Source organism: Acomys minous (assembly GCF_964271855.1).
Source record: "Acomys minous genome assembly, chromosome: 13".
NCBI lineage: Eukaryota > Metazoa > Chordata > Mammalia > Rodentia > Muridae > Acomys > Acomys minous.
The window spans coordinates 105725979-105751542 of NC_140495.1; the positions used below are offsets into that span (position 1 = coordinate 105725979).

Consider the following 25564-nt stretch of genomic DNA (forward strand, 5'->3'; position numbering starts at 1 on the left):
GAACAACAGCTTTCTGCTTCACCCCACGAGGCTGTTGGGGGGCGGGGGCGGGGAGGGCTGGGCGTTCTCTGCATACCTACAGACCCAGTGCCGTCGATGATGGCCGTCACCGTGGACAGAGCATGAGAGTTCCCTTTCAGACTCTTGTGAGTCCCCTGCGGGCATAGAGGAGAAGGATGTGAAACAGACGGGCATGAAGTGTGACTGACACACGCATTCAACACACAGAGCGCTCTCCTTAGGAAGTCTTGTCTCCTCCCTGCGCCACCTTGAGCGAAGCTCTGAGGAATTCTAAGAGCCAGGAATCCCTCAAAATACCTGCCTGAACATATTTAGTTATTTGCAACTCTCTTATTTAGTCTAAAAAAAAAATGTGGTTAGAATCCCTTCTCTGGTTCTGCCTCTTATACGTTGGCCATTTTGTTCAGTCTGGTGTGGATCCTTCCAGAATATCTCAGGGGCACATAGCTGAGTCTGTACGCTCATGTCCATCCCAGGATAAGCTTCCTATGGGCAGATCTAGCAATAGCATCTAACATGGAGACCCAGGCAGGGTCAACCTGCTGCCCTGGACAGATGACATGGGGTGTGTGTGTGGGGGGGGCAGTGTCAAAGCTCCACTCCTGTGCTCCTTAGCTGGACACTCTGTGGCCCACTCATGGACAGCATTTACACAGGCAGAAGAGACCGAGAGAAGGTGGCTAGGGACAGCTGCTAGGAAACTCTCAAGACTCGGGCTATCTGTGCACAAACTGTGAATGAAGTTTCGCCCCATGGAGTGGAGTCAGTGTTGGCCCTGAGCAGGGGAAGCAGCGTGTGACTCACCAGGTCTGCAGAGACGGCGGTGGTGATCAGTGCATAGGGCCCACTGACTAGAGCCCCGCTGAGGAGCAGCATGGCTGTGGAAAACAGAGGGGGCTCAAAACAGGGCCTGCCCAGACCAGCAGTGGGTGAGGGCAGGCATTTAAGGGGAAGGAGCCCACCCCCTGGGGGCAATCTCCCGGACACAGGACAAATGGCTTCTGCACTGTGCTTGAGGATGCGTTGTCAGGCTTTCTCAAAGCCTCAGCATCCTGTCTGGAGCACCCAGAACTCAAGTTCCCCGGCCTCCATGGACAGCATCCAATGATGGAACACGGAGGGGATGAGAGCTTGGGTAGACCAAGGCCAGGCCAGCACCAGATCTGTGCCACAGCCTTTTCAGCCAGAGCGAGGCCTTCTCTTGACCACAGGCAGGGACACTGAACCACACGGCCCTTCCCCCAACTGCCTGAGCTCCTTTTTCCTGGGTCCAGGGGAAACCCCACGTTCACTGGCCACTGTGACAAGATGCTTCCACGCCCACTCCCTCCAGTGTCCTTGGCTGGCTCTCCACCTTAACACAACAGCTTCCAGGGCTGTGGGTAATGCCCCAACCCCAGGCTGAACAACTCCTCCCCTTGGCACCCAGAACGGAGCACTGCTGGCTGGGTGGCCATGCTTAGCCCACAGTAACTGTCACAGGGGCACTATCTGGAAACAGGAGCCTGGCCTCTCCCAAAGAGGAACGTGGGGCCACAGCCAGCGCTCACTCACCCCAGCCTAATGCCTCTAGACTGCTTTTTACCGTTCATGTCATGAGGTTGTGTGGACAGACATGTGTGAAAGAGAAGTGATGAGGTCTCACGTACTCACCTATGGTGGCTTCTAGACCCATTTTGCTGACGGAGGAGAAAACATAAAGCTGCAGGAGTTAAGGACAGAAAGGTGGATGGCTCAGCGCAGGCAGCTGCGGGGCTGCCGAGAGCCTGTGGTTTAGAAACAGAGCCCACAGGGACCCGCCTGTTGGCCTTGGGGAACTTGTAGAGTGCCCAGGGCTGGTGGGAGGGACACCGGACAAGTCCTCAACTCTTCCCCTGAGGTTTGCGGCTGCCTGCCTGAGCACTGCACCCTGGGATGCTGTCCTAGCGATAGGGGCCACACTGCACATAATTCTTGAGGACTCCTTTATACAGCCTGAGGTCTGAGAGGACTCAGACTTAGGCCATGTTCTGGGGACATCCAGCCACAGCCTTGGGATGAGAGGCATGTGGACAAATACAACGTGGCAACAGAACAGCCCCTCATGTCACCAACAGCAATGGCAGGCCAGTACCACACTGGCTCTGCACAGCCACACGTTAGGGTGATGAGTAGCATCACCCCAACTCAGAGGAATCTGAGGCAGGGAAGTCACCTGGCCAAGGCCAAAAGCTTCTAAATGCCTAAAGGATGAGCCTGACATGATGGGGCTCACTGAACCTAGAAGATGGGGTGTCACGGAGATCCCAAGGGACAGGCAAGAGTGTGACTGGGAAGGGGCACAGGGATGGGTGTGAAGGGAATACCACAGATAGAAGCAGCCATGAGAAACTCAGAGTTGGGGAGGAGCGTGGTGTGTGCAGCCCAGGGGCGTGGTGGGCAAGGGTGATGGAGGGCCTGGCGCTTCCAGCCAGGGACAAGTTGGGTTTCTTCTAGGGATGTGGAGCTTGGGCAGGGGACAGTGGTGGTGCGTGGGGATGAAGCTGCCTGACCACTTTGACAGTGGGCAGAGCTGGGGCTTACCGTAGGTGCTGCCAGCAGGAGCATCAAACCACAGGTGGAGGCTCGTTTTTCCAGCCGGTCGGAGATCACACCTGCTAGGATCCCACCTGTAATATGGGGGTGGGGTGGGGAGGGGAGTTCAGGAGCTGAGGCCCAGTGGGAACATCCCAGTGGAGACCAGGTCACAGGGGCAAGAACTACAGCAACCATCCCAGAGCCTGTCCTCATTGAGCAGCAGAAACGGCTGCTTGGGGCCTGGCCTAACAAGGCCATGGGAATCAGAGTGTCTAGGCTTTAGGGCAACTCCAAAGCCGCTTTACCTGGTGGTACTAATGCCTCTGCCACCTGCCCGGGAGTGCGTGGCATTCCTGAGGGCAGCTGGCTCAGGTCAGAGGCAAGCAGGGCAAATGCCAAGGTCACTATGTCACATGGTGCCCGGCCAGCAGCAAAACGGACTCGAACAAGGAAAAGGTCTCACTCCGTAGGCCAGAACAGCCTCTGACTTGCCATGCTGCTGCCTCAGCTTTAGTGTGCTGAGTCCCAGGAAGACTGTCACCCACCCAGCTCTATCTTGACAAAGTGGAGCAAACGGCTTTTAACTCACCAAAGATCCCGCCCACGTCAAACAATGTGGACAGCTCCCCGGCTTTCTTGGCATCCAGGTGATCTGTTGAATGACCAGAATATGAGTTAATGAGGACATGTCCTCAGTGGTTAGGCCAGAGGGACCCACGAGGGACTCTGTTTCATGAGCAGGTTTACACCTAGCATTCATCGGAATTCAGATTTTGAAAGAAGTTGGTTGGCTCGTCTCACCCAAGCCTGGCCATCCTTGCAGCCTATGCTTGGCCACCATAGGGTTATCAGCTCAGGGGTGAGCCTGGGAAGGTACTTAGGGTTTGGGTGTGTGTCTCTGTACATGCACGTGAGTGTTTTTGAGGGCTGTGGTTCAAGGTCAAAATCAGGCCTCCCCAGAGCAACGGCCAAGAATATTCAGTCAGTCACACAGTGTAACTGAGAGTGTGGCACTGTGTGCTACCTGACCCAGCTGGGGCCTGAGCCTTCTCATGCCTCAGTGGCACGGTACTGCCCCTTCATGTCCCTTTACTTGCAGCTGGATGGATGCTGGCCAGTATGCGGAGACAAGTGGGAAGTGCTTGGCTGGTCAGACCCATCTCCCTCACCCTGCAGTAACTGGAATTGACCCAAAGCAAGACTCAGACTGGGCATCCGGGCAATTCAACACTCAGGTCAAGATTGCTCCCTTAGCCGGGTGGGTGGTAGCACATGCCTGTAATCCCAGCATTTGGGAGGCAGAGGCAGGTGGGTCTCTGTGAGTTTGAGGCTAGCCTGGTCTACAGAGTGAGTTCCAGGACAGCCAGGGCTACACCGAGAACCCCTGTCTTGAAAAACCAAAAAGAGGGGGAAAAATTTGTTCTCTTGTGAAAAGCAGTATGGTCCCCCTACTGAGACTCTCTGTCAGATGTACTCTGCACCCCTCGAGGTGAGGTGGGCTCTGAGGTAGCTCCTTGCAGCCTGCTCACCCACCCTCTCTTTCCTTCCGCAGTCTGTCCTTGTTAGCCACACCCCCGAGAGGTCCCCTTGCTGCCACCCCAGGTTCCTGGGCTGAGGTGATGTCCCCTCCAGATTTGGGTTCTGGTCAACCTCGACATGGCCTCATGACGCCCCTTGGAACCTGACCATCCTTTCTGTGCTGTCCCCAGAGCCCAAGCCCAAGGCTGTAGTTACAAAACCCTGCTGCTTTTCCTGTTGCCTCACAGGTTCCTGTGCTCAAGGTGTCACCATGCTGTGAGACTCCCACCCCATCACCACAGCCCTGATTTGGTTCCTGGGAACTGCAGAGTCTCTTGTCACCCCGTCTACGTACTGACCGTGCACAGCATATAGCATTATTTCCTGGAATACTCTATCAGGAGCCACAGTTTCAGACAGTCTTGGACTGTGGAAACCTAAGAGGCTGTTGGCCCTTCCAAAAATCAGAACGCACCCCAGAGAACAGTTTCTAGGTCGGATTTCTAAGGATATCTTATCTCAAATCCCCGGCGGCTATGTTCCTGCATGCTGGCCGCTGTGTTCCAAAGCCTAACTCGGGCCAGATTCAAACGCAGGCAGCCTCTGGGAACTGCAGAGGGGTCAGGATGTACTCAGCGAACCTAGGGACTGTTATTACCACAGCCACATCCTCTCCCGTTTGCTGAGCCACGCCGTCCCTCTCCGGTCACCACGTGTGGTCACTGAGCGGTCAGTGCACAGAACCGAACCTCGCTTTGGGCAAGCAGGCACTCACCCATGTTGGTGATGTACAGTGGATGGTCACTGAGTGGTCAGTGCACAGAACTGAACCTTGCTTTGGGCAGGCAGGCACTCACCTACGTTGGTGATGTACAGTGGAAGCCAAAACAGGAACGTGTAGCTGACCAGCTTGGCGAACAGCAAGCACAGAGAGAACTCGATCACGCCCTGGAAGAGAGAGGGTCCGGCAGTGTGTTTCAAGGTGTGGCTGAGCACAGTTGACGACAATTCCCCTGCAGGCAGGCTGTGTTTCTGCAAGGTTCGGCCTTGCTCAGGCAAGAACACTCTGGGGAAGCAAGCCCCAGGAGATCCAGAGCACGGACGGACACGCCTGGCTTGGCTTCCCAGAAGGCAAAAACCCGATGTCTATATCCAGTAAGAGCCAATGAAAGCCGGGCGTGGTGATGCACGCCTTTAATCCCAGCACTCGGGAGGCAGAGGCAGGTGGATCCCTGTGAGTTCGAGGCCAGCCTGGTCTACAAAGTGAGTCCAGGACAGCCAAGGTTACACAGAGAGACTGTCTTGAAAAACAAAAACAAAACAAAACAAAAAAGAGCCAATGAAAATATATACTGATGAGACAGTCACGCCAAATGATGGCCAGTGATATCCCCCCTGGGATGCTCATTAAGACTCAGGAATTGGACTGAGGAGATAGCTTGGTGCATAAGAGGACTTGTTATACCAATGTGGCCCAAGTTCAAAACCCCAGTATCCATATAAACAGCCAGGCATAGTTGTGAGTGTCTGTGACTCCAGCACTGGAGGGCGGAGACAGACAGATCCAAGGAGCTCACTGGTCAGCTACCCAGCCAAAACAGCAAGCTTCCAGTTCATTCAGGGAGAGACCCTGCTTCCTCTAGCCTATGCATGTGTGTACACCGATATGTGAACATGCATACTCATGTGTATGCATCACACACACACACACACACACTGAAACCTCCATCAGCACCATTGGTGTTTTTCGGTTGCAGTGTGAGGATGAGAGTGTGTGGTCCATATTAACCTAGTACATACGTGCCTGGCATGCTCTGCACTGGCATGAACTCAACTAATGTCAGACTCAGATCAACAGATCACACTGCACCAGGAGAGGAGCCCAGGACAGTGTAGATGCTCAGGCCAACCAGCTGGGCGGGGGAGGGGAGAGGAGAGCGGGAGGGGGATGGTGAAGTTGGACCAGGCCTCCAAAGCCTGTCCTGTCCACATTGCCTCATAACTTGCATTTGCATGCTAGTCTGCTCCCCAACTGATGTCAGCGGAAGTATTCTGGGCAGCAAAGCAGAGCAGTAAGCTACCACAGAAGGGCTGCTTAGCTGGTAGTGAGAACAGTCTTAGAAATGACTTTCATTTAAAATTATCATCTTCCAGTGGCCAGCTGTGAAGCCTGTTCCAGAACCCAGTGCCCAGGCGTGGGCCTGTGCTGTGGAGACCGGCCAGGGCTCACATCTGTAAACTGTAAGGTTGCTACTGCAGGGCATTGTGGGAGATAGCTGACCCTATCCCCCCAAAGGGCCAGAGCATAATCGGGTCCAGCTACTTAGGACCCTAGCACATTGCTGGCTAGTCTTCTGTAGCCTCTCCTCCTTTCGTGCCTTACCCTCCCTGTGGCTGCATGCCATACTGGATGCTCAGACCCTCACTGTGCTGTGAAACGGAGCAGGCTCAGTGAGCACAGGGTGCCTTCCGTTGCACCCTACGCCCTCAGAGCCAGAAAGCGTGTGCCTGGGAGGGTAGAGAGACAAGAGGGACAGAAGGTATCATGGATACAGGCTCAGAGCAGCCAGCTTTCTGTTTTTCATTGGCCTGTGAAGTTTCTGGGTGGAAAAATTAATTTCAGAGTGCTAGAGACAGTACAAGACGAAGAGATGACACACACATGTCACATTCACCCTAGAATGACCAGCCACACTGCCCACAGGAACAGGAAGACCCGGCCCTCTCCCACAGCAGTGTTCTATCCCTGGCGCACAGACTCACTGGGATCCTCAGGGCTCCTGTGAAGCTGATGGCGCCCATGCTGCTGTTGCTGCTGCTGTCGCCCGGAAGGACGACAATGTGGCTCGGGTGAAGGGGGCTCTTCCCATCAGAGAGAAGCAAGCACTGCAGCTCCGGGTCCTGGGCACAAAAGGAAAAGGAACAGATGTCACCAGGGGCATCTGGCTGAAGAGAGGACAGAATTTCCTTTTTAAAATTAATTAATTAATTAATTAATTATGTATACAGTGCTCTGCCTGCATATACACAGGAAGGCCAGAAGAGGGCAGCGATCTCATTATAGATGGTTGTGAGCCACCATGAGGTTCCTGGGAATTGAACTCAGGACTTCTGAAAGAACAGCTGTGGGGAACTGCAGCTGTGCTGGTACTGACCATTACTTGTTTTTCTCTGCAGCTGAAACATTGTGCTCCTCTGGTTGCCTTCATTTTCCTTGTTTTGAGTCTCATGATTTGGCCCTTGGTTTGCTTCCTCTTGGGGACTTTCCTCAGTACTGTTTGATTGCTGGTTCCTCCCCTATATTAGCAGCTCTGTTACTCCCAATAAACGGCATTCTCTTAGCACGAGTGACCCACTGTTGTGTCCTCTTTTCAATCCGCAGACCCTCGCCATAGCCTAGACTAGCAGCGTGGGCGCTGCAAACAGTCAGTGCTCTAAACTGCTGAGCCATCTCTCCAGGCCAAGAGGCCAGAATTTTAAGTGAGTAAGTCACCTGGCTTCCTGCTAAAAGCCTCAGAAACACATGTAGCTAACTATGTCCACCTCATTGTCACATCAGTTGTCACTATCCACCTGGCCCATGAAATAGCATTAACTCACAGAAACCTTTGGTTCAGAAATAGTGAGAAAAAAAAAAAATGAACCCCACGTCACTTGGAGAAAGATCAGTAGGTTAAAAACACACTGCACAGATGATGTATCTTGTACCCAAACATCAGGAAGACTCCGATAACAGGAGAAGATGCCTTGTGTCTCATAGATAACAACATGTAATCAGATTAGATTTTTTATTATGATCTAATCAGCTGTGTCCAGAGTGCTGCCCAGGGCTGACATGTGGCCAAAGATAACTCAGAAACACATCCAACACCAAAGTATAAACATACTTAAGACATTAAGGGATTTATATTTTGTAAGTGTGCATTTGTGTGTTCGTTTTTAACTCGATTACACAGCTCTCTAGCAGGAACCTTGCAGATGACAGCATGGTTGAACACGCCTGAAGGGACTGCTTTATGTATTCATCCACAATCTACAGGAAGCTTTTCAGGAAAGAGAGACGCTAAACTCCAAACCAGCAACGCGGTCACTGTGAGGTAGAGTGACGTCATTTCACGGACTTGCTAGTGAGGAAGTCTTCATGGGACCCTGGGCCTTGCAAGGTGTTCACAGTGTACAAATGCTGCCAGAAGCGATGCTATTTTAAAATTTATAAGCCAGCTCTGAGGTTTGTGCCTCCCAATACCGGGGACATTCCCAAGGGACAGAATTTGTGCTTACTGGAGCACAGCGGAGCGATCCCAGCTCTGCCATGGGGTTTTAAGTCAGAGCAAGGCTGATGTAACACAGCTTTTCCTGAATGAACTGTGAATCCGGGAGGCTTAGAAAGGAGTGTTCCTATGTACTAAAGGATCCAACAGCCATTGATGTATTATTTTATTTGTTTTACTGCATGTAAGGTGAGTTCAAACTACAGCAAAATTTTTAAAAATTAATTAATTAATCAAGAAGGAATGCGGGGCTGGGGCGATGGCTGCTCAGTGGTTAAGAGCACTTGCAGCTTAAAAAAAAAAAAAAAAAAAAGGTCCCCCTCAGTCACAGTCATAGGGGAAGGGAGTTAAGGGGGAAATGGGAGGGAGGGAGGAATGGGAGGATACAAGGGATGGGATAAGAATTGAGATGTAATATGAATAAACTAATAAAACATATTAAAATGTGTGTGTGTGTTATGTGTGTGTATGTGTGTGTATGTGTAAATAATCTGTCTTCACACACACCCAGAAGAGGGCATCAGATTCCATGCCCTCTGGAACCATACAGATGGTTGGGAGCCACCATGTGGTTGCTGGGAATTGAACTTAGGACCTCTGGAAGAGCAGCCAGTACTCTTAACCACTGAACCATCTCTCCAGCCTGTACCTGCGGCTTTAGCACAGGACCCAGGTTCGATTTCTAGTCACATCAGGCAGCTCACAAATGTCTATGATGCCAGCTCAAGGAATCCAATGCCCTCTCCTGGCCTCCATGGGAACTGCACACAGGTTTCACACCCAGACAAGCAGGCACTCGCATACTAATTAAATAAGAAAGATGACAGCTAGGTGGGTGGCAGGACTGACAAGCAGACACTCAGCATTCTGCGTGAGCTTGAGGTGTTCAGCTTGGGAGACCTGCCACTAGTTCTCCATCATACTTAATGTTGGCTCCTCCGAGAGCCCAAGACCCCATTCCCAGGCTAGCTGAGCTGCAGAAATCTCTGAACAGCTCCATGCTTCAGGAAAGGCCCTGGGGACCACGCCGAGACCTGCAGGACTTCACAGGCCCTTGTAAACAGAGAGGGGTCTGACAAGGGGGTAAGATGCAGCAAGCCATAAGGCAATGCAAGTGCAGAGAGTGCACCTGGCCAGGACAGAAGCAGTCTGTTGACTTGGAGAGCAGTAAGAGGCCAGGTCTGCTACCGAAAGCCCACCTGCTCTCCAGCAGGTAATGCCCTGGAATATAAAGTACCCCAAGGCGCCACCTGCTGGGCTTTCTTAAAACTGCACACTCAGACTGCTCGGGAAGCAGACACCAGTCTATACCCATACCTTCTAGCCTTTGCAGGCTGGAAGAACTGGGAAAGTAAGGTAGTGGCTGGCCTTCCAAAGCAAGCAAGAAGGGATGCTATTTCCTTTTAGAGTGACCACGGAGCCACTGGGCGACAAGAGACAAATCCTGGGGGCAGGAGGCAGGGCTCCTGTCTTTAAACACTCAATAAACAGGTTTCACGTGCGGTCCAGCCTGAGGGCTGCACGATGAATGAGGGGATTCATTCCTGCTACTGACAAAAAGAACAGGAGTAGCAGCAGCAGCAACAACAACAGCAACATACACACAACACGACACAAGGTACAAAGGCTACTACTGTAGTTAAATGCCAACAGCAACAGCAACAGCAACAGCACCACCACCACCCACACACACACACACACACGATGCAAAGGCTACTACTCTTCTAGTTAAATGCCTCACTCCATTCACTTGGGTGTGCCTGTAGCCACGCTGGGGAAGCCTGCCCTTGCTGAGGTCTGTGCTTCCCACCCAGCAAGGAAGGCACAGGCCAATGAGCTCACCCTTCTGAGGCTCATGGAGGGGGTCTCAGGTGTGTCCGAGCCCTGGCCAGTGACAGATGCCAAGGAGGAAGAGGACAAGCGGCCATGGGGATGGAAATTATGACTATCCCAAGGCAACCATGGCAATCCCACAAAGACCAAAGGGGGTTCCTGTGCAGCCAACATGTGGCCTCGGCATTAAGCCTTGCGGTTGGCATGAGTAATGGTGGGGAGCCCCTGGGGTCAGGCTGGAACACTCTGGGAAAGAAGATAACCAGGGGCTCCTGCCAAGTTTGGGGGACACCCTCCCTACATATCCTAACCCATGGCAAGGGCAGAGGCAGGGGCTTGCTCATGATACCACGCAAGCAGGGCCTGTACCTGACGGGTCAGTCCCCACTGTAGTCAGCTTGAATGAGGTTACTGGGCTGTGTGAACCTGGCTTCTTGGTGGCAGTGGACAAACTTGCAGAGGAAAAAGAACGGGAAGAGGAAAGCAGCACACTGAAGCCGGAGTGAGCCCTTTCAGGCTGGTCACTACAGAGAACAAAATGTCAGCCTTCTCGGCCACTGCAGGAGTGTGTCATGGTGGTGTGACACTCATCAAGTTGCGATTTTTAAAAATAAAACTCAAGCAAGACGAAAGTCTCGCAGGTGTGACCAACCTTTTGACGTTGAAACACACTGCTATCATCTACAAAGTCCACGTTCAAGAACCATGCATCAGGCTGCATTCAAAGCTATGCCGGGGCACGGTGCATGTGGCCCCTGGGCTGCAGGGTGGACAGGTCTGCAGGCACTTTGGTTAACTAGCCACAGCCTGCACGCTCCTTAAAAGTCTAGGATATATAGGATATCATGTGTCTTTCTTCCCACACCCCAGACACCACAAATAAATTTCTCTGGGAAAAAAACAAACAAACAAAAAACAAAAAAAAACCCCGATAGCATGCTTAGTGCATCAGTACTTTAAGGAACCTGCCTTCAAAATGAAAGAAAACAACTTCAATGATACGACTGAGTCTAAAATGCTCCAGGAGGTTCAGCTCTGCAAGTCCGTGAACTGTCTGAGGAACTGAATCCAGAAGAACTGCATGGGGGGGGGGGCGCAGGGAGAAGGGCCAGGCATGGAGAAGGCTTCTGGGCTTGTTCTGGGGTCGGAACCGGGAACTTAGCACCTTTGTGTCTCAGCTTCTTCATTTAGAAAGTGGGAGAAAGGAAAGAGATGACCTTTTATGACATCTGCCACCTCTTCTTGGGGGCCTGCCGACAAGAACTCTTTGTATGGCTTTGTACCCCTAGGCCACTGTGTGCTCCTCTTGTCTGCTGGGTCCCCACCTGCAATACCCACCTACCATACAGCTGTGTCGCAGTGACACCTGCTGGGGCCAGATGGAACAGCACCTGCCTGCTCGGCTTCCCCACCTGAGGCACAGGGACAGCCAGTCAGGTGTCTCCACAGGGCTTGGAGCCTGGCTCTGAACCTCCAAAGGCATCCCAGCAGGTAGAAGTCACGTGTTACCCACCAGAGAGCCATTCGTTTCACTGCGGACGGTTTGCTTCTGAACTCGAAATCTGTTTATGCCGTTCTCGGAGACTTTGGAATGCTGGAAAAGAAGCACTTCCTTAGTTCCTTATAAATGCTTGTACTGGGGCTAAAGAGATGGCTGCCTTGCTAGAGACAGTAGACAGTAGATAGAGGTCCCCCCTCAGACACAGTCTGTACATATTTCCCCCCATTCTGTGGGACTGCCTCTCTTCAGACGGTCCCACCAGAAACACAAAGCCACAAAAGTCTCAAAGCCTAATTGATGTTTCCCCCATCAGTTCTGCCATGGCTGAGCACCCCCACAACTCCATATGTTGAAGCTGAACCCCACCTGTGACGCACTGAGAGGGTGGAGATGCCAACTGCTCTGTTTTTGCCCCCTGCCCAGCATGCCATAGAGCCCTCAGGGCAGCTGAGCCCAGCGACTTGTGCAGAAATTCGGAAAGGGGAAAATTAAGATGCGCTTTGGCCTTTTGACCAAGATGATGTATTGGGGGGTGGTGGGGGACGGGCGAATCAGGCAGATTCAGCTCTACAACACACGTGCCACAGCTGTTCGGAGGGACAGATGTTCCCACAGGGAAGTGAGCATCCCGGTTCTCCTGCGCCTAGAGGTTGGCCACTGTGTGACACACAGAGGCCTCTGTAAGCTTGGGCTAGGAAAATCTAGTCAGGCAGGGAAATGGCTTGGAGCACACTTTCAAATACCACCCACAGCTGGGCGTGGTGGCACATGCCTTTAATCCCAGCACTTGGGAGGCAGAAGCAGAAAGATCGCTATGAGTTTGAGGCCAGCCTGGTCTACAAAAAAGTGAGTATAGGACAGCCAAGGCTACACAGAGAAACCCTGTCTCAAAAAACAAACAAATCAAATACCACCCACAGTTACTTTTCCAGAATATAGCAGCCGTCTTTGCTTACTTTTGTTTTGGTTAATAAAGCACCACAATGCTCCCACCCTACCCCCCTCCCTAGTACCCCCTTACCCACTAGAAGCCTGTTAACCCTCAATAGGAAGAAGAGGCTCTGGTGCCCCCTGCTGTACAGTTCAGGCACTGTCCCCAGAGCTGAGACCCAGGGGCTGCTTGATATCCCCAGGAAGGTCCTCACATTTCACAGGGTGGACAGGTAAAAAAGATTGTACGCTGACTGATGTCACAGGGGGCTGTGAGGCCAGGCTGTGGTGGCATGTTTCAGGTAGCCTCTGAAGGTGGAGCTTAGAATGAAGGAGCTGGTCAACAGGAAGTGCTCCGTGGGTGGTGATGCGGACTGAGAGAGGCTCTTTGTCATGTGAGGCTGGGGTCAGCCTCTCGCTACTGCCAGTGTGGGCTGCACAGAGGACTAAGCTGTACAATAAGAAAACAGGAGATGGGGGTGGGGAGTTGGGGGAGAGTTGGGGGTGGGGAGTCAGGGGGAGCTCTTACCGTGGGCAGGGTGGAAGAGCACTTGATGTCCTTCGGGTCTGAAAGAGTAAACAGGAGATGGATGGGTGGCTGAGCACTGCTGCCTACAGCAAATGAACCCAACCAGGGCCCTTAGTAGCCCTTAGGGTACCGCTGGCAACGGACCCGGACCGGTTCTTCACCTGGTGTTCCTAAGTGGGTGGTTTTAAGGGGCTCTTCCCACAAACACAGTAACAAAAGAGGGGACTGTGAGAGTGGCTAGGTGTGTTTCACTACTGTAACTTTTATTAGCCACATGTCCGTGAGTGCACGTACTAAAGTTCATTTGAAGAGAACAAGGTGTTCTTTCTAAACAGAAGCTTAAGGAAGAAAGACAGTCCAGGGCAAGGGGCTGCTGAGGGGAGGGCTTGGGCATGTGGCAGCCCACACCAGCAAGCACCAGGCCATGGGTGTGGACACCACTTTGAATTATGGAAAGAGGTTGACAGCGTGGTAAATCAGCCCCAAGGACACGGTGGACCCAAGGACAAACTAGAAAGCACGGGGCTGGCCCCAGAGTATTGTCAGAACAGCATTTGTGGCGGGGGGATGGATTTCTTAGCAATGAAAGTGAGTGCAGATCAGATGCCTGCTGGGAGAAAACAGAGTGCTGGTGTCACTGCAAGGAAGCGAGGGGGTCATGAAAATGTCCTGTCTGTCTGTCACCTGAAACTTATCCAGTGACCTGCTGGCACTTGGGTGGCCACTCAAACTCCTCAAGCAAGTGGCAGCTTGTTTCCTGAACCCTGTGTACTTTAGAGACTATGCATGAGAACAGCCCTGGGGCCTAACACAGTGGGGGGAGGGGCACTCCACATGGGACATTTTCTGCCACCTGGGAAAATGTCCTGGTTATGACAGATGAAGGAGGAGGAAGGAAGAGGGTCTTAATCGCAAGGCAGGGAGTAGGGCCAAGCTCAGATCTTCATGCAAAAGTGTGAGACGTAGAGCTGACCTCAGATATGGTTGGCACAGTACAGGGGTGGGGGTAAGGAGACATCCTGCTGGGGAGCACAGCAAGGTCCAGGCTGAAGGAGCACACAGCTGTGCACTGGGCCTCGGAGGCATCCTTGCACAGCGCAGGGAGGAGAAGGGGCCGCCAGGGCACCGTGACCAGGTCTGTGGCCTGGGGCAGGTATGGAGACAATGAACTTCAATGAACAGCCCAATCCAGGCAGAAGCAGGGCCAGGGGTGAGAGGTGGCTGATGAGGCGAACCAGCTGGTATGAACGGGGGAGGGCAAAGTGTGGAAGGAGATGAACTGAGCAGTGAGCTCAAAGCAGATGGCCGGCCTCACCTCTCAGTTTTACCCAGCCCATTAGTAGCAGGAGTGGGGGCTCATGGGAAGCAGGCTCTGGATTGATAAAAAGGTAAAAACAGAGATCCACTGTTCTTGAGAATCCTGTTCTGAGTGCGGACAACACCCCCGTCCAGGATGACCTGGGCTGAAATGCAACCTGTAGCCTACGTAGCCACGGCCACACCCTGTTCCTTCCTCCCATCCTCCTTACCCTAAACCAGCTCCTCTGTCAGCTAAAGAAGAGAACACATTCCCTGGGGACTCCAGAAAGCAGGACAGGGCGGACACGGGACCTGGGGCCCCAGTGAGGAGGAAGTGTCACTCTTCCAGGTGTCTGGTATAAGATGAATGCCTAGGGGCGGGGAAGGGACAAGACCCAGGCAGACAGCTGGCATAATGGCCTTTCCGAGAACTCCAGTGACACGCCAGCTAGTTAACCGGTTGTTTTAGTCCAGAAGCCACAAGGCCCTGCTTGCCCCACAGTGCACTTGCTGGGGCTGGCCTGCCAAGCTGCCTGTCACTTCCTGGGCCTCTGGTGAACACCGAAATAGGGCTAAGCAGTGGCCCACATGGCCCCTTCAGCTCACAGATCGCCCACCTAAGTTTCATGTCTGAATGTTCAGTTTCGATTTTCACAACCCAAAGAGCTGGCCGAGAGAGCCGCATCCCCCTAGCTTGGCAAGATGGAGGTCACTGAAAAACTAAGAGGTTGGCTTGAGCAGTGGGGGCAGGAGTGGAAACTGGGGATTTAGGGCAAGGCCAGTGTGTGCAGAACAAAGGATCTGGAGCCCTGGAGATGAGGGCAGAGGCTGGGGCTACTCTCACACACCAGAGACATGTGCTTCCATCTCGCTTCAAGCAAAGAAAGAAAGAAAGAAAGAAAGAAAGAAAGAAAGAAATCGAAGAACCAAATGGCCAGCCTAGCTTATACGACCAGGTTTAGGGCCAGAACAGCCTGGCTCCTCCACCACCTTTGCTTTAAAAGTGATTTTCATATTTGACCACGTCCCCTGGATGGGGAGACCTGGTGGCACTCAGAGGAAGGATAGCAGGCTACCAAGAAGAGACTTGATACCCTATGAGCATATAAAGGGGGAGGAAGTCCCCCTCAGTCACAGTCATAGGGGAGGGGAGTAAGGGGAAAATGGGAAGGAGGGAGGAATGGGAGGATACAGGGATGGGATTGAGATGTAATAAGAATAAATTAATAAAATAAAAATTAAAAAAAAAAACACAGGAAAAAGTGATTTTCAAAGCTTGTTAAATGGGAAGTCTGGGGCTGACCAGAATAGAATGTGGACTTCATTTCCCTGTAGACACTGTACTTAGTAAGATATATAGATTTAAGCCACACCATGGATTTATGACATTGCCTGAGACTCGGCTTATCGTAAAGTACACAAGCTGGCAAAGTCCATGTTAGCGTGCGGAGGTGGCCGGGGTGAGCAGGTGCAGCCACGTAGGATGGCTGGGTTTGTATGGGGTGGATGTATGAGGAGGATCTGAGACGCCCTGATGACGCAGGCAAATGGGGCTAAGGGAAGGGTGGGGTGGGGAAGATGAGGAGAGGAAGGGATTCCCATAGGCAGGGGGTCACTCAAGGAACTGGGAAAGAGCAGAAAACTGTGCAAGCCCTGGAGAGATTGGGCTGCTGGGGACGTCTGTACAGGGCCTGGCTAGGGCATAGCCAGGGTGAAAACAGGCACCGCAGCACTTTAGTCCACACTGATCTGCTCTGAAGACTAAAGCCCAGGTGACCATCTCTAGGGCCATGAGTACTTACGTTCGATGAGAAAGAGAAAGCATATTATCCCCATGGCTGCCACGATGGCCCCGGGCACGATAAACGAAAGGCCCCAGCACGTGGACACCCAGTAGCCGGCAATCAAGGACCCCAGAATGTTGCCCACGGAGGTGTGCGAGTTCCAAATCCCCATGATCAGGCCTCGCCTACAACACAGCATGATGGGGCAGTGAGCGGCACAGTGGTGCCCAAATGGGATCGGCTTGCAGGGCGAAAGCACAGCCGCATGAGAGCCAGGGCACAGAGGAGCCAGCCTGACCCCCACGGGGTCTCCAGCTACAGGCGCCAAGATGGCGGCTCTCCGCGGAGAGCTGTACTTCCGGTCTGGCGCAGGCTTCATCGGCACACCTTTACTCAGAGATCCCCGAGTCTACGATTCAAAGAGGAATGGGGGCTTTTCCTACAATTCTTGGAAGACTGAGGGTTTAAATTTGTGCCTCCACAAACACGGTAGTCAGTTGACTCTCACGGTGGCAGGAGCGCACGCTGGCTCACGTGCCAGATGATTAAAACAAGCTTTCTAAATCGGGCTTCTGAGTCCATCTCCCATTTTAGCCTCTCCATCTTGGGTGGCGTCTCTATGGTTACCTAACCCCCAGCTAAGCCAGGCAGGGACTACAAATGACTGCACCAGAACTGGGTCAGGCCTGCTAATTATGGACCGGGTGACCTCTGCCAGAGTGTCCTAACCTCCACAGCCGGAGGCAGACTCAAATTCAGGAGGCCTGGCGTGGATCCCCAGTCTCTCTATGCCCCCACAAGTGTGAGGGAAGCTGAGGCCAGAGGCCACACAGCAGCTAGCTCTCAGGTATAGGTAGACACAGCTCTCAGGTGTGGAGTTCAGGTCACATTACCTGCCTAAGTGGCCGGGGCGGGGAGGACTGGGTTCTGCAGGTACAGGGGCTGTAGCCTGTGTGAACTGCAGAGCCTCCAAGTTGGAGGGTTCGATACATTGCAATCTTCAAAGTAGAGTCTTATTAATGTTCCCAAAATAGGCTGAGAGAAAACTTGAAAATAATGTAATAATGTGGTCTAGTTTCCATTGGAATCTTTAAAAAAAAAAAAGCTTTTGGAGATGGGGCCATTTTGTTTGTCCGTTTGTTTTGTTTTTTCCTTACCTTCCTTTTCCAAACCAGTTGCTGAGGCAGGTAACAACACTAGGCCAGCCTGTGGTCTGCACCAGTCCGTTAATGATCTGCAGGTAAGAAGGGAGTCTTACTGTACTGAGGGGGAGATGTTGGTCGTTTCCCGTCCTCCCTTTGACTCACACCAAAATAACACATAGCACTTTATCTCACCACTCAAGTGAGATGTAAGGTCTATATTTACATATAGCTTAACCTATGAAATTTAAAATATGTATGTAGTTCATATACATAAACTTTTTAGAAACACGCATATATTATAAAGTATATATAAGCTAGGCATAGCGGTGCATGGTTGTTAATCTTAGCTGCTGGGGAAGCTGACTGTTGAGGAGGGGAGTTTGATATCTGCCTGGGCAATACAACACACACACACACACACACACACACACACACAGGAAAAGTAAAAAAAAAAAAAAAAGCCAACCCAAGCCTTACATGGTGGTTCACATTCATAATCCCAGTACTCAGCAGGAATGCTCTGAGTGAGTTTGAGGCCAGCCTGGGCTACAACATGAGACTTTGCCTAAAACACTTAAAAATAAAGCCAACCGAGCCAGGAATACTCTGAGAGGCTGGGCGCAAGCATTCCAGACTCCTTGGAATCTAAGCATTCTGTAGAGACAAGAGCTCTTCTCTTTCTAGACTGGTTTATAAACGGCTACAAATGCAGCCGAGAGACGGCGGCATGTCTTCCCTGACTGCCCACAAAAAAGATTCCTCCTCAGATGCCACCGCAGCCTTTACCCAGCTTGCCGTGCATTCCCGCCCTCTCCAAGATGTTGGAGAGCAGGTGCCAGGCCTACACTTAACCAGAGGCCCAGTCCCAGGGAGTTCACATTGGTATATTCAGACTGAGGTCATAGCAAAAAGTGACCCGCTGTCTCACGGGACAACGGGTGCTGCAGGAGGCAGCAAGCCCAGCTGCAGCTGCTCCTGGATCGGCAGCTCGGCCTTTGCTGGAGGAGCAGATGGGGATTCTGCATCCAAGGAATCAAAGCAGGGACACTAAATGCAATGTTGGGACTACGAAAGCTGCCTCCATGCTGAGCGATCAGTGTTCCCTACACTGTGTGACAGCTACAGAGACGCAGCATCCGCGCCATGTTAGGTGTTATAAATAATCTAGAGGCGACTGAATGGCTTACAGGAAGATGTGCACAGGAATGATGTGAGGCCTAGGCCACTTAATGCAAGGGACCTGAGCAGCCGAGGTCCTTGGTAACAGATTCCCCTAAGGATGCCAGGGAAAACTAACCGTCCACAAGAACAAAGCACGTTTGCAATAAAGCGGCTAAGCTTTCTCAGGCTCAACGGCACAGTCGTAAAAAAACAAAATTAAACAAGGCTTGCTTTGAGCTTTTTTTTTTTTTTAATCACACCTCTGCACCCTTGGTCCTCTGGGGAAGTTGAGCAGCTCTGTTTCCCTTGCGAGTCAATATTTACCCACGGGAGACTGCAGAAGCCAAGAGGGCCTAGAGAGGCTGGGCCCTCAAGGAGGGCACAGCTGGGCTTCTGACACCACCTTCGGCACCTCACCATTCCTCCTGACCCTGTGCCGAAGGCTTCATACCTGTCTTGGCTGGCTCTAAGCTGAGCCCTCCTTCTACCCTGGTCACCTCCATGGCCACTTTGGCATGATCATTAGGGCTTTGCACCTCATTGGTCTGCCAAGCCGACACCTTTTAAGACAGGAAGTTAAGTACACGGGAGGAAGGCTTTCCCAAGCCAACTGCTGGAGCCTTGACTCTGAAGGGTGCTGTTCTGCCCCTCACCAGCACCTGCCATCCATTCTCCTAGCAGAGGTGGACCTGGCCTTGCCGTCCTGTTCCTCAGGGTGAACCTCGATCATGCCCTTACCTGGGTCACCACGTAGAATCCCAGCCTGTGGATGTTGTAGAAATAGCCCAGGCCAAACAGAGCTGTGAAGGCCCCGCTGGCCAGCATCCCAAAAGTCAGGTAATACCTAATCGGCAGGCGCTCCCCTATTATGCCACTGAAGGAACAAGGAAAAAGGGAACAGGCATGAGGAAACAGCACAGTACACCGCTAACAGCTACGGCCACGTCTCCCGGATGTTCCGTGCCATTCGCTGTGCTTCCAGACCACTGAGTCCACTAGGTGGGACAGGAATTTTTTGCCCTGTGGAGCTCACTCACTTCCCTGGGACCCCTTAACTTCATTTCTCATAAAAATCACTGACTGAGCCAGGTGCTTAGGGGAGGCAGAGGCAGGTAGATCACTGTGAGTTCGAGGCCAGCCTGGTCTACAAAGTGAGTCCAGAACAGCCAAGGCTACACAGAGAAACCCTGTCTGGAAAAACCAAAATAAATAAATAACAAATAAACCACTAACTGTCAAACAATAAAGTGCACACTGTGATGCACACCAATACTACCTAATAAAGCAGGACCCGCCCTGTTTGTTAAGCCTCCTTCTGTCTCAACAACACACAGTCGGTATACAGAGCTATTTAAAACGTCAACCACTGAGTTGGCCGCAAATGAAGAATTAAAAAGGGGACCACTGTGACCCTGAGCAAGCCACCCATCCAATGTGCGGTAACCAAGAAACCTTCGTGAACACACCCATCGGGCGGGTCAGCCAAGACAACACTCCACTGCCTGGGTGACCACTTCCTGCCACAGCCAAAGCTGCCTGACTGAAAGACATTTTCTTATGTGGTGTATAAGGCCCATCCGGAGAGGCTGAGCCTGAGCCCTAAGAGCAGCAGTGAGGCTTGGTGAGCTACATACATGTGCGTGTGCATACATGTGCATGTACACACATGTGCTGTCAAACTGAAGTGGTGGTGACGACCACAACAAGGCTCCAGCCAGATGTAAGACAGGCCACCACTGCCACCACACCACTCTCTACCACTTTACCAACAACATCACCAGGGCGACGCACGTGATTTCAGCAGACACAAGAGATCCGTGACTGAGCCCTTTGTGATCTTCAAAACCTTTTGGGGCCTGGAGAGATGGCTCACTGGTCAAGAGCACTTGCGTTCTTCTAGAGGACCTGAGGTTTGGTTTCCAGCACCCATGTCACGAGACTCACAACTGCTCCAGGGGATCTGATGCCCTCTTCTCACCTCCATGAACACCTGCACACATGTCACACCCACACCCACACATGTCACATACACACAAATAAAGAATAAGGTTTACCCACTCCACCTGGCTCACTTCAGGGATTAGGGGACATGTTCAGGGCTGCTAACCTGCCCAGGCACAGGACAAGGCACTGAGTCATATGGGCTCCCAGTGGCAACTGCTGGGAGATGTCTTATAGTATGACCACCTGGTGGTAGCGCTTGTGTCTTCTCTGGGAGACTTACAGAACAATTCTGATGGAATGGGCCCTGCCCCACACCCCATCTGATTCATACGGGACTCACACCCATGCTGCACCTGCTGATCCTGCCAGGCAAGACCTGGGTGCACCCACCTCCCATGGTTCCATTTGGCCTACAGCATCACATGACATTGACTGTCAAGACCTCAGCGGTAACCACCCCATGCTCTGAGGGCTGTCTGTCATGCCTTCCTGTCACAGCACAAAGCCCATCAGTGAAGTGGCAGGCATCCTTGCCTCCTTTCCCAGACTTTCTTATGGACTTATGCCCATCGAAATCCCATTTCAATAAACCCACTGATGAGCCGCCTGGGAAACTACCTTTGCCAATACAGACGTGACAAGAAACCTGCCTCAATTACTAAGCTGGGGTTTTTTTTTTGACAGGAGTTCTTTGGAATCATGATCTTGCTACGTGCCGGGGTGTTTAGCAGAACCCCTGGTCTCTGCACACAGATGAGTGACACTAGGCTCCCCTTCCTTAGCTGCAGATGTTTCAGGCACCACTGTGTTCTCTAGGGGAATAAAACCACCCCCAGCTGAGAACCAAGTTGAAAGTCCCGCTTTCACTGCAGAGTATTTTGTGTGCAGTTAAGGCAAGAGGGTGTGGGGCTGGCGGGCTGGTGGAGCCTGGGCTGACATGCTATTGCTCTTTGGCCAGGCGTGCCTCACACTCTGGCACTTAAGCATCTTTTTCAACCCAGCTTCTCACCCACACATGCTCTGAGCAATCGTGCGGCATCTGCATCTGATGAAAAGGGCTATATCCACCATGGGCAGGAACCACATGGGTCCCTGGGTCTTGATTACACATGTTGGGAGGCTCTCAGAGAAGCGGTTAAACACTTGCAGGGATTCCCTGAGATGCCAAGGCATTGGGTGTGTAAACAAAGACTCTTTAATGAAGGCTCTTGGTCCCTACAATGCTTTTCCTATTTTTCTTTCCAGTACTGGGGCTTGAACCAAGGGTCTCTTGTATGCTGTGTATGCTAGCAAACACCTTACCACTGAATGTTCTCTCTAACCCTTCCACAACATTATTTTAAAATATGGTGGAGTACAGCTAGGCTCGGTGATGCATGGCTGTAATCCCAGCACTCAGGTGGAAGAGGGGAGGCAGAGGCAGGTGGATCTCTGCAAGTTCGAGGCCAGCCTGGTCTACAAAGTGAGTCCAGGAGAGCCAAGGCTACACAGAGAAACCCTGTCTCAAAAACAAAACAAAACAAAAAAAAAAACCCAAACCAAACCCAACAACCCCAAAATATGGCGGGGCTAACAACATCAACCAGTTTTTAATCGGCCGCTCATTTGCTCCCTGACCCTGGGAACATCTAGCGCCTCTTAGGTCCATCCAATGACAGGGAGGGAACTTTCCGTACTGGGGAGGGTCCGAGCATGGGCGCCCCTACCTCAGGTACATCCCGACGGCATAGGCGCACAGGAAGGAGTAATCCAGGGCCCCGAGCAGCTGCTGGTAGTTGTTCTTATCTATGTGGGTTTGAGAGTCAACAGAAAGGCTCAGGGTTATTTAGTCCGGTCTAGAGAGGGCTATAAAACACAACACTTAGTTCTGTAAGTCCCTTCGAAAGGGAGGTGCTCTAACTCCAACAACAACAACCAAAACCAAAACAAAACACAGCAGCCCAGCTACTGGCCAGCTTCCTGTAAAGGAAAATAAAATTACCCCTTTCACCCGGGTGTGGTGGTGCACGCCTTTAATCCCAGCACTCAGGAGGCAGAGGCAGGTGGATCGCTGTGAGTTCGAGACCAGCCTGGTCTACAAAGCGAGTCCAGGCCAGCCAAGGTTACACAGAGAAACCCTGTCTTGAAAAACCAAAACCAAAAAATAAAAAAAAGTTACCCCTTTCAAGTTGTCCTTGTATGTGTCCTTCAGACTGGAGGCAAACCGCATTGGCTGCAGTGGGTTTGACTTTGTGTTCCAACATCATCCTGGCTGGCCTATAGCAACCCTCTCATCAGATTTTGCCTGGCAAGCCCTAACCTCCACGTGCGGCAAGCACACACGGCAGGCTATCTTCCAGAGACTTCCCCAGCCCAGTCATGCTCTACTTAGGGGGTGGCCCCTCAGCATGTAGGCACAGAAGCTCTGATGGTACCAACTAATGTTTTCCTAGGGGACAGTTATCACACACCAGAGACTAGGTAGGCTGTAGGAACCCCAATGGATGGCTGCCAAGATCCCTGGGCAACAGAGCGGCTGACCGGAACTCACCGAAGGGGGCCCAGCCACAGTCTGTCTCGTTGTCCAGGAGCCAGTGGGTGGGGCCATGCCTGGTACTGCTGCTAGGGCCACTGACTCTGGGCTCGTCCCCTGCGGCACACTGCTTATGGAGCTCACCCTACGGCAGACAGAGATGAGCCAGAAATAAGAGTTTACTTGGCCTCTCAATGGGTTTTAAAGGTACATTTTTTTTAAAATCAGAGGAAAAGAAAAGCAATCAGTGATGACTAGAGGCAAGTGTAACCCTGATTGACCCAGTGTCACTTGACAAATGAGTCATGTTCACTGGAGGATCACTGCCCGTTTGCAGCCCTGAGGTCCATGGTCAGTAAGCAATGTATTCCAGTTTTGTTTATAACCTTCTGGGAAACACAGACAGCAGATGGTGACTCACGGGGTCCCTCCTAGAATCATTGCTGCTCCTGGGGCCATTTGTGCTATTTACAGTGGGAGCTGCAGCAGGTTGCAGGCTTCCTAAGGCGCCGTGAAGTCTAAATTATATATGGAGACAGTCTCATCTGTATCAAGAGGCAAAGCAGCCTGCAGGACTCAGCTTCAGGCAAATCCATAGGCAGGTGCACTGGGAATTCTGGGCGTTAGACAGAACCACACAAGATGCTGACCATATGCCAGTAATAGCTGCCTTGGAGACTCTGGGGCAGCACTGTAAGGAACAGAGCCCAGGGGCTGGAGTGATGGCTCAGCAGTTCTGAGCACTGGCTGCTCTGGCTCAGTTCCCTGCACCCACTTGGTGGCTCCTAACTGTTCATCTAACTCCAGTTTCAGGGTGTCAGGCACCCTCTTCTGACCTCCAAAGCCAGGCATGCATACAATGTACATACACACATGTAGGCAAAACGCTCAGACACATAAATAAAAATAAGGGGGCTGGAGAGATGGCTCAGTGGTAAGAGCACTGACTGCTCTTCCAGAGGTCATGAGCTCAATTCCCAGCAACCACATGGTGGCTGACAATCTGGTACCCTCTTCTGGCGGGCAGATATATATGCAGGCAGAACACTGTATATGTAATAATAAGTAAATAAATCTTAAAAAATAATAATAGAGAGCCTGTGAGCCAGGGGACCAATGGAGAAGACACCAAGATGAGCTCATATACACTGAATAACACCGCCAGGGCTGCTGGGAAAACTGTGTCAGAGAGCAAACACAAGTGCTTATGACCATCAAGTAAGGGATTGGTTCAAACTAAGATACTTCCTCAAGAACCCAGAGACCACCCCCAACGGTCACTTCTGCAGACCTAAGGAAAGGAAAGTGTGACCTTGAGCCACGTTCATATCCCCGCTCATCAGGTAGAGTCCAAGGGCCAGGTCCTGCCAGAGAGACCCTTAGGTGGCCAGCTCCACCTCACTCCTCACCATGTCTGTCCCCCAAGCAGTGGCTGTGGTTCCACCCTCTCCCTGGTACTGGAGGTGGCCCCCCTCCCCCCATGCAGACCCAACCTTTCCAGGTCAGTCCTGGAAGCCCCAGCCCGGCTCCCTCACTACACTTGATCCCAAGATGTCAGTGCTCACTCAGGCCCCTACAGGGGTGGCCTGCTGTTTGCCTTTGGTGATTTGCCTCTGTCTAGAGCCAAGCACAAATCTCTCTAAGCAGGAAAAGGTCACAGAGACGGCATTCAAACTTCCAGAGCTGATTGCTGGTGCTGATGTCAGAGCCCTTGTCACATGTCACACACAGGAGCTTTTAATGCCACCGATTAAGTGGCCTACCCCACAGGCCTCTTTGAAACCTTTCTTAAAGGTCTCCAAGTGTGCCAGACAGAATGTTTCTTCCCTGTCATTGGATGGACCTACGAGGCACTAGATGTTTCCAGGGTCAAGGAGCAAATGAGCGGCGATTAACAACTTGTTGCTGTCCCAGCACTCAGGAGGCAGAGGCAGAGGCCAGCAGATCTCCGTGAGTTTGAGGCCAACCTGGTCTACCGAGCTAGTTCTAGGACAGTCAGGGCCGTACAAAGAAACCCTGTCTTGAAAAACCAATAAAACAAAACAAATCCTCCAAGTGTTTCTCTGGCAAACTCCTGGCTACTACTTACTAGGACTTTCTTTTTTTTTTTAAATATATTTTATTAATTTATTCATATTACATCTCAATTGTTATCCCATCCCTTGTATCCTCCCATTCCTCCCTCCCTCCCATTTTCCCCTTACTCCCTTCCCCTATGACTGTGACTGAGGGGGACCTCTTTCCCCTGTATATGCTCATAGGGTATCAAGTTTCTTCTTGGTAGCCTGCTATCCTTCCTCTGAGTGCCAGCAGGCCTCCCCATCCAGGGGATGTGGTCAAATATGGGGCACCAGAGTTCGTGTGAAAGGCAGACCCCACTCTCTACTCAACTGTAAAGAATGTCCTGTCTATTGGGTAGATCTGGGTAGAGGTTCGAAGTTTACTGCATGTATTGTCCTTGGCTGGTGACTAGAACTTTCTTAGTAAATGAATCTGATGGAGAAGGCACACAGAGGCAGTGGCCCTCTACATCGTCTCTAATGCTGGGGCAGCTAACCTT

The 25564-nt window shown here is 51.9% G+C and overlaps 1 protein-coding gene across 10 annotated transcripts in view; it reads right to left on the reverse strand.

Annotated features, from left to right (window-relative positions):
• SLC37A1 (solute carrier family 37 member 1) overlaps window positions 1–25564 on the reverse strand; it is a 60534-nt gene that overhangs the window by 10202 nt on the left and 24768 nt on the right. For all 10 annotated transcript variants that reach the window (XM_084754144.1, XM_084754151.1, XM_084754148.1 and 7 more), the window contains 14 exons: window positions 23023–23149; window positions 22199–22277; window positions 19287–19422; window positions 17400–17476; window positions 16261–16427; window positions 13160–13197; window positions 11713–11793; window positions 6859–6996; window positions 4953–5043; window positions 3167–3229; window positions 2584–2669; window positions 1675–1723; window positions 826–899; window positions 77–155 (listed from right to left, as the gene is read on the reverse strand). In XM_084754144.1, coding sequence (XP_084610270.1) covers window positions 77–155; window positions 826–899; window positions 1675–1723; window positions 2584–2669; window positions 3167–3229; window positions 4953–5043; window positions 6859–6996; window positions 11713–11793; window positions 13160–13197; window positions 16261–16427; window positions 17400–17476; window positions 19287–19422; window positions 22199–22277; window positions 23023–23149 — 1285 coding nt within the window. The remainder of the gene's footprint in view (window positions 1–76; window positions 156–825; window positions 900–1674; window positions 1724–2583; window positions 2670–3166; window positions 3230–4952; window positions 5044–6858; window positions 6997–11712; window positions 11794–13159; window positions 13198–16260; window positions 16428–17399; window positions 17477–19286; window positions 19423–22198; window positions 22278–23022; window positions 23150–25564) is intronic.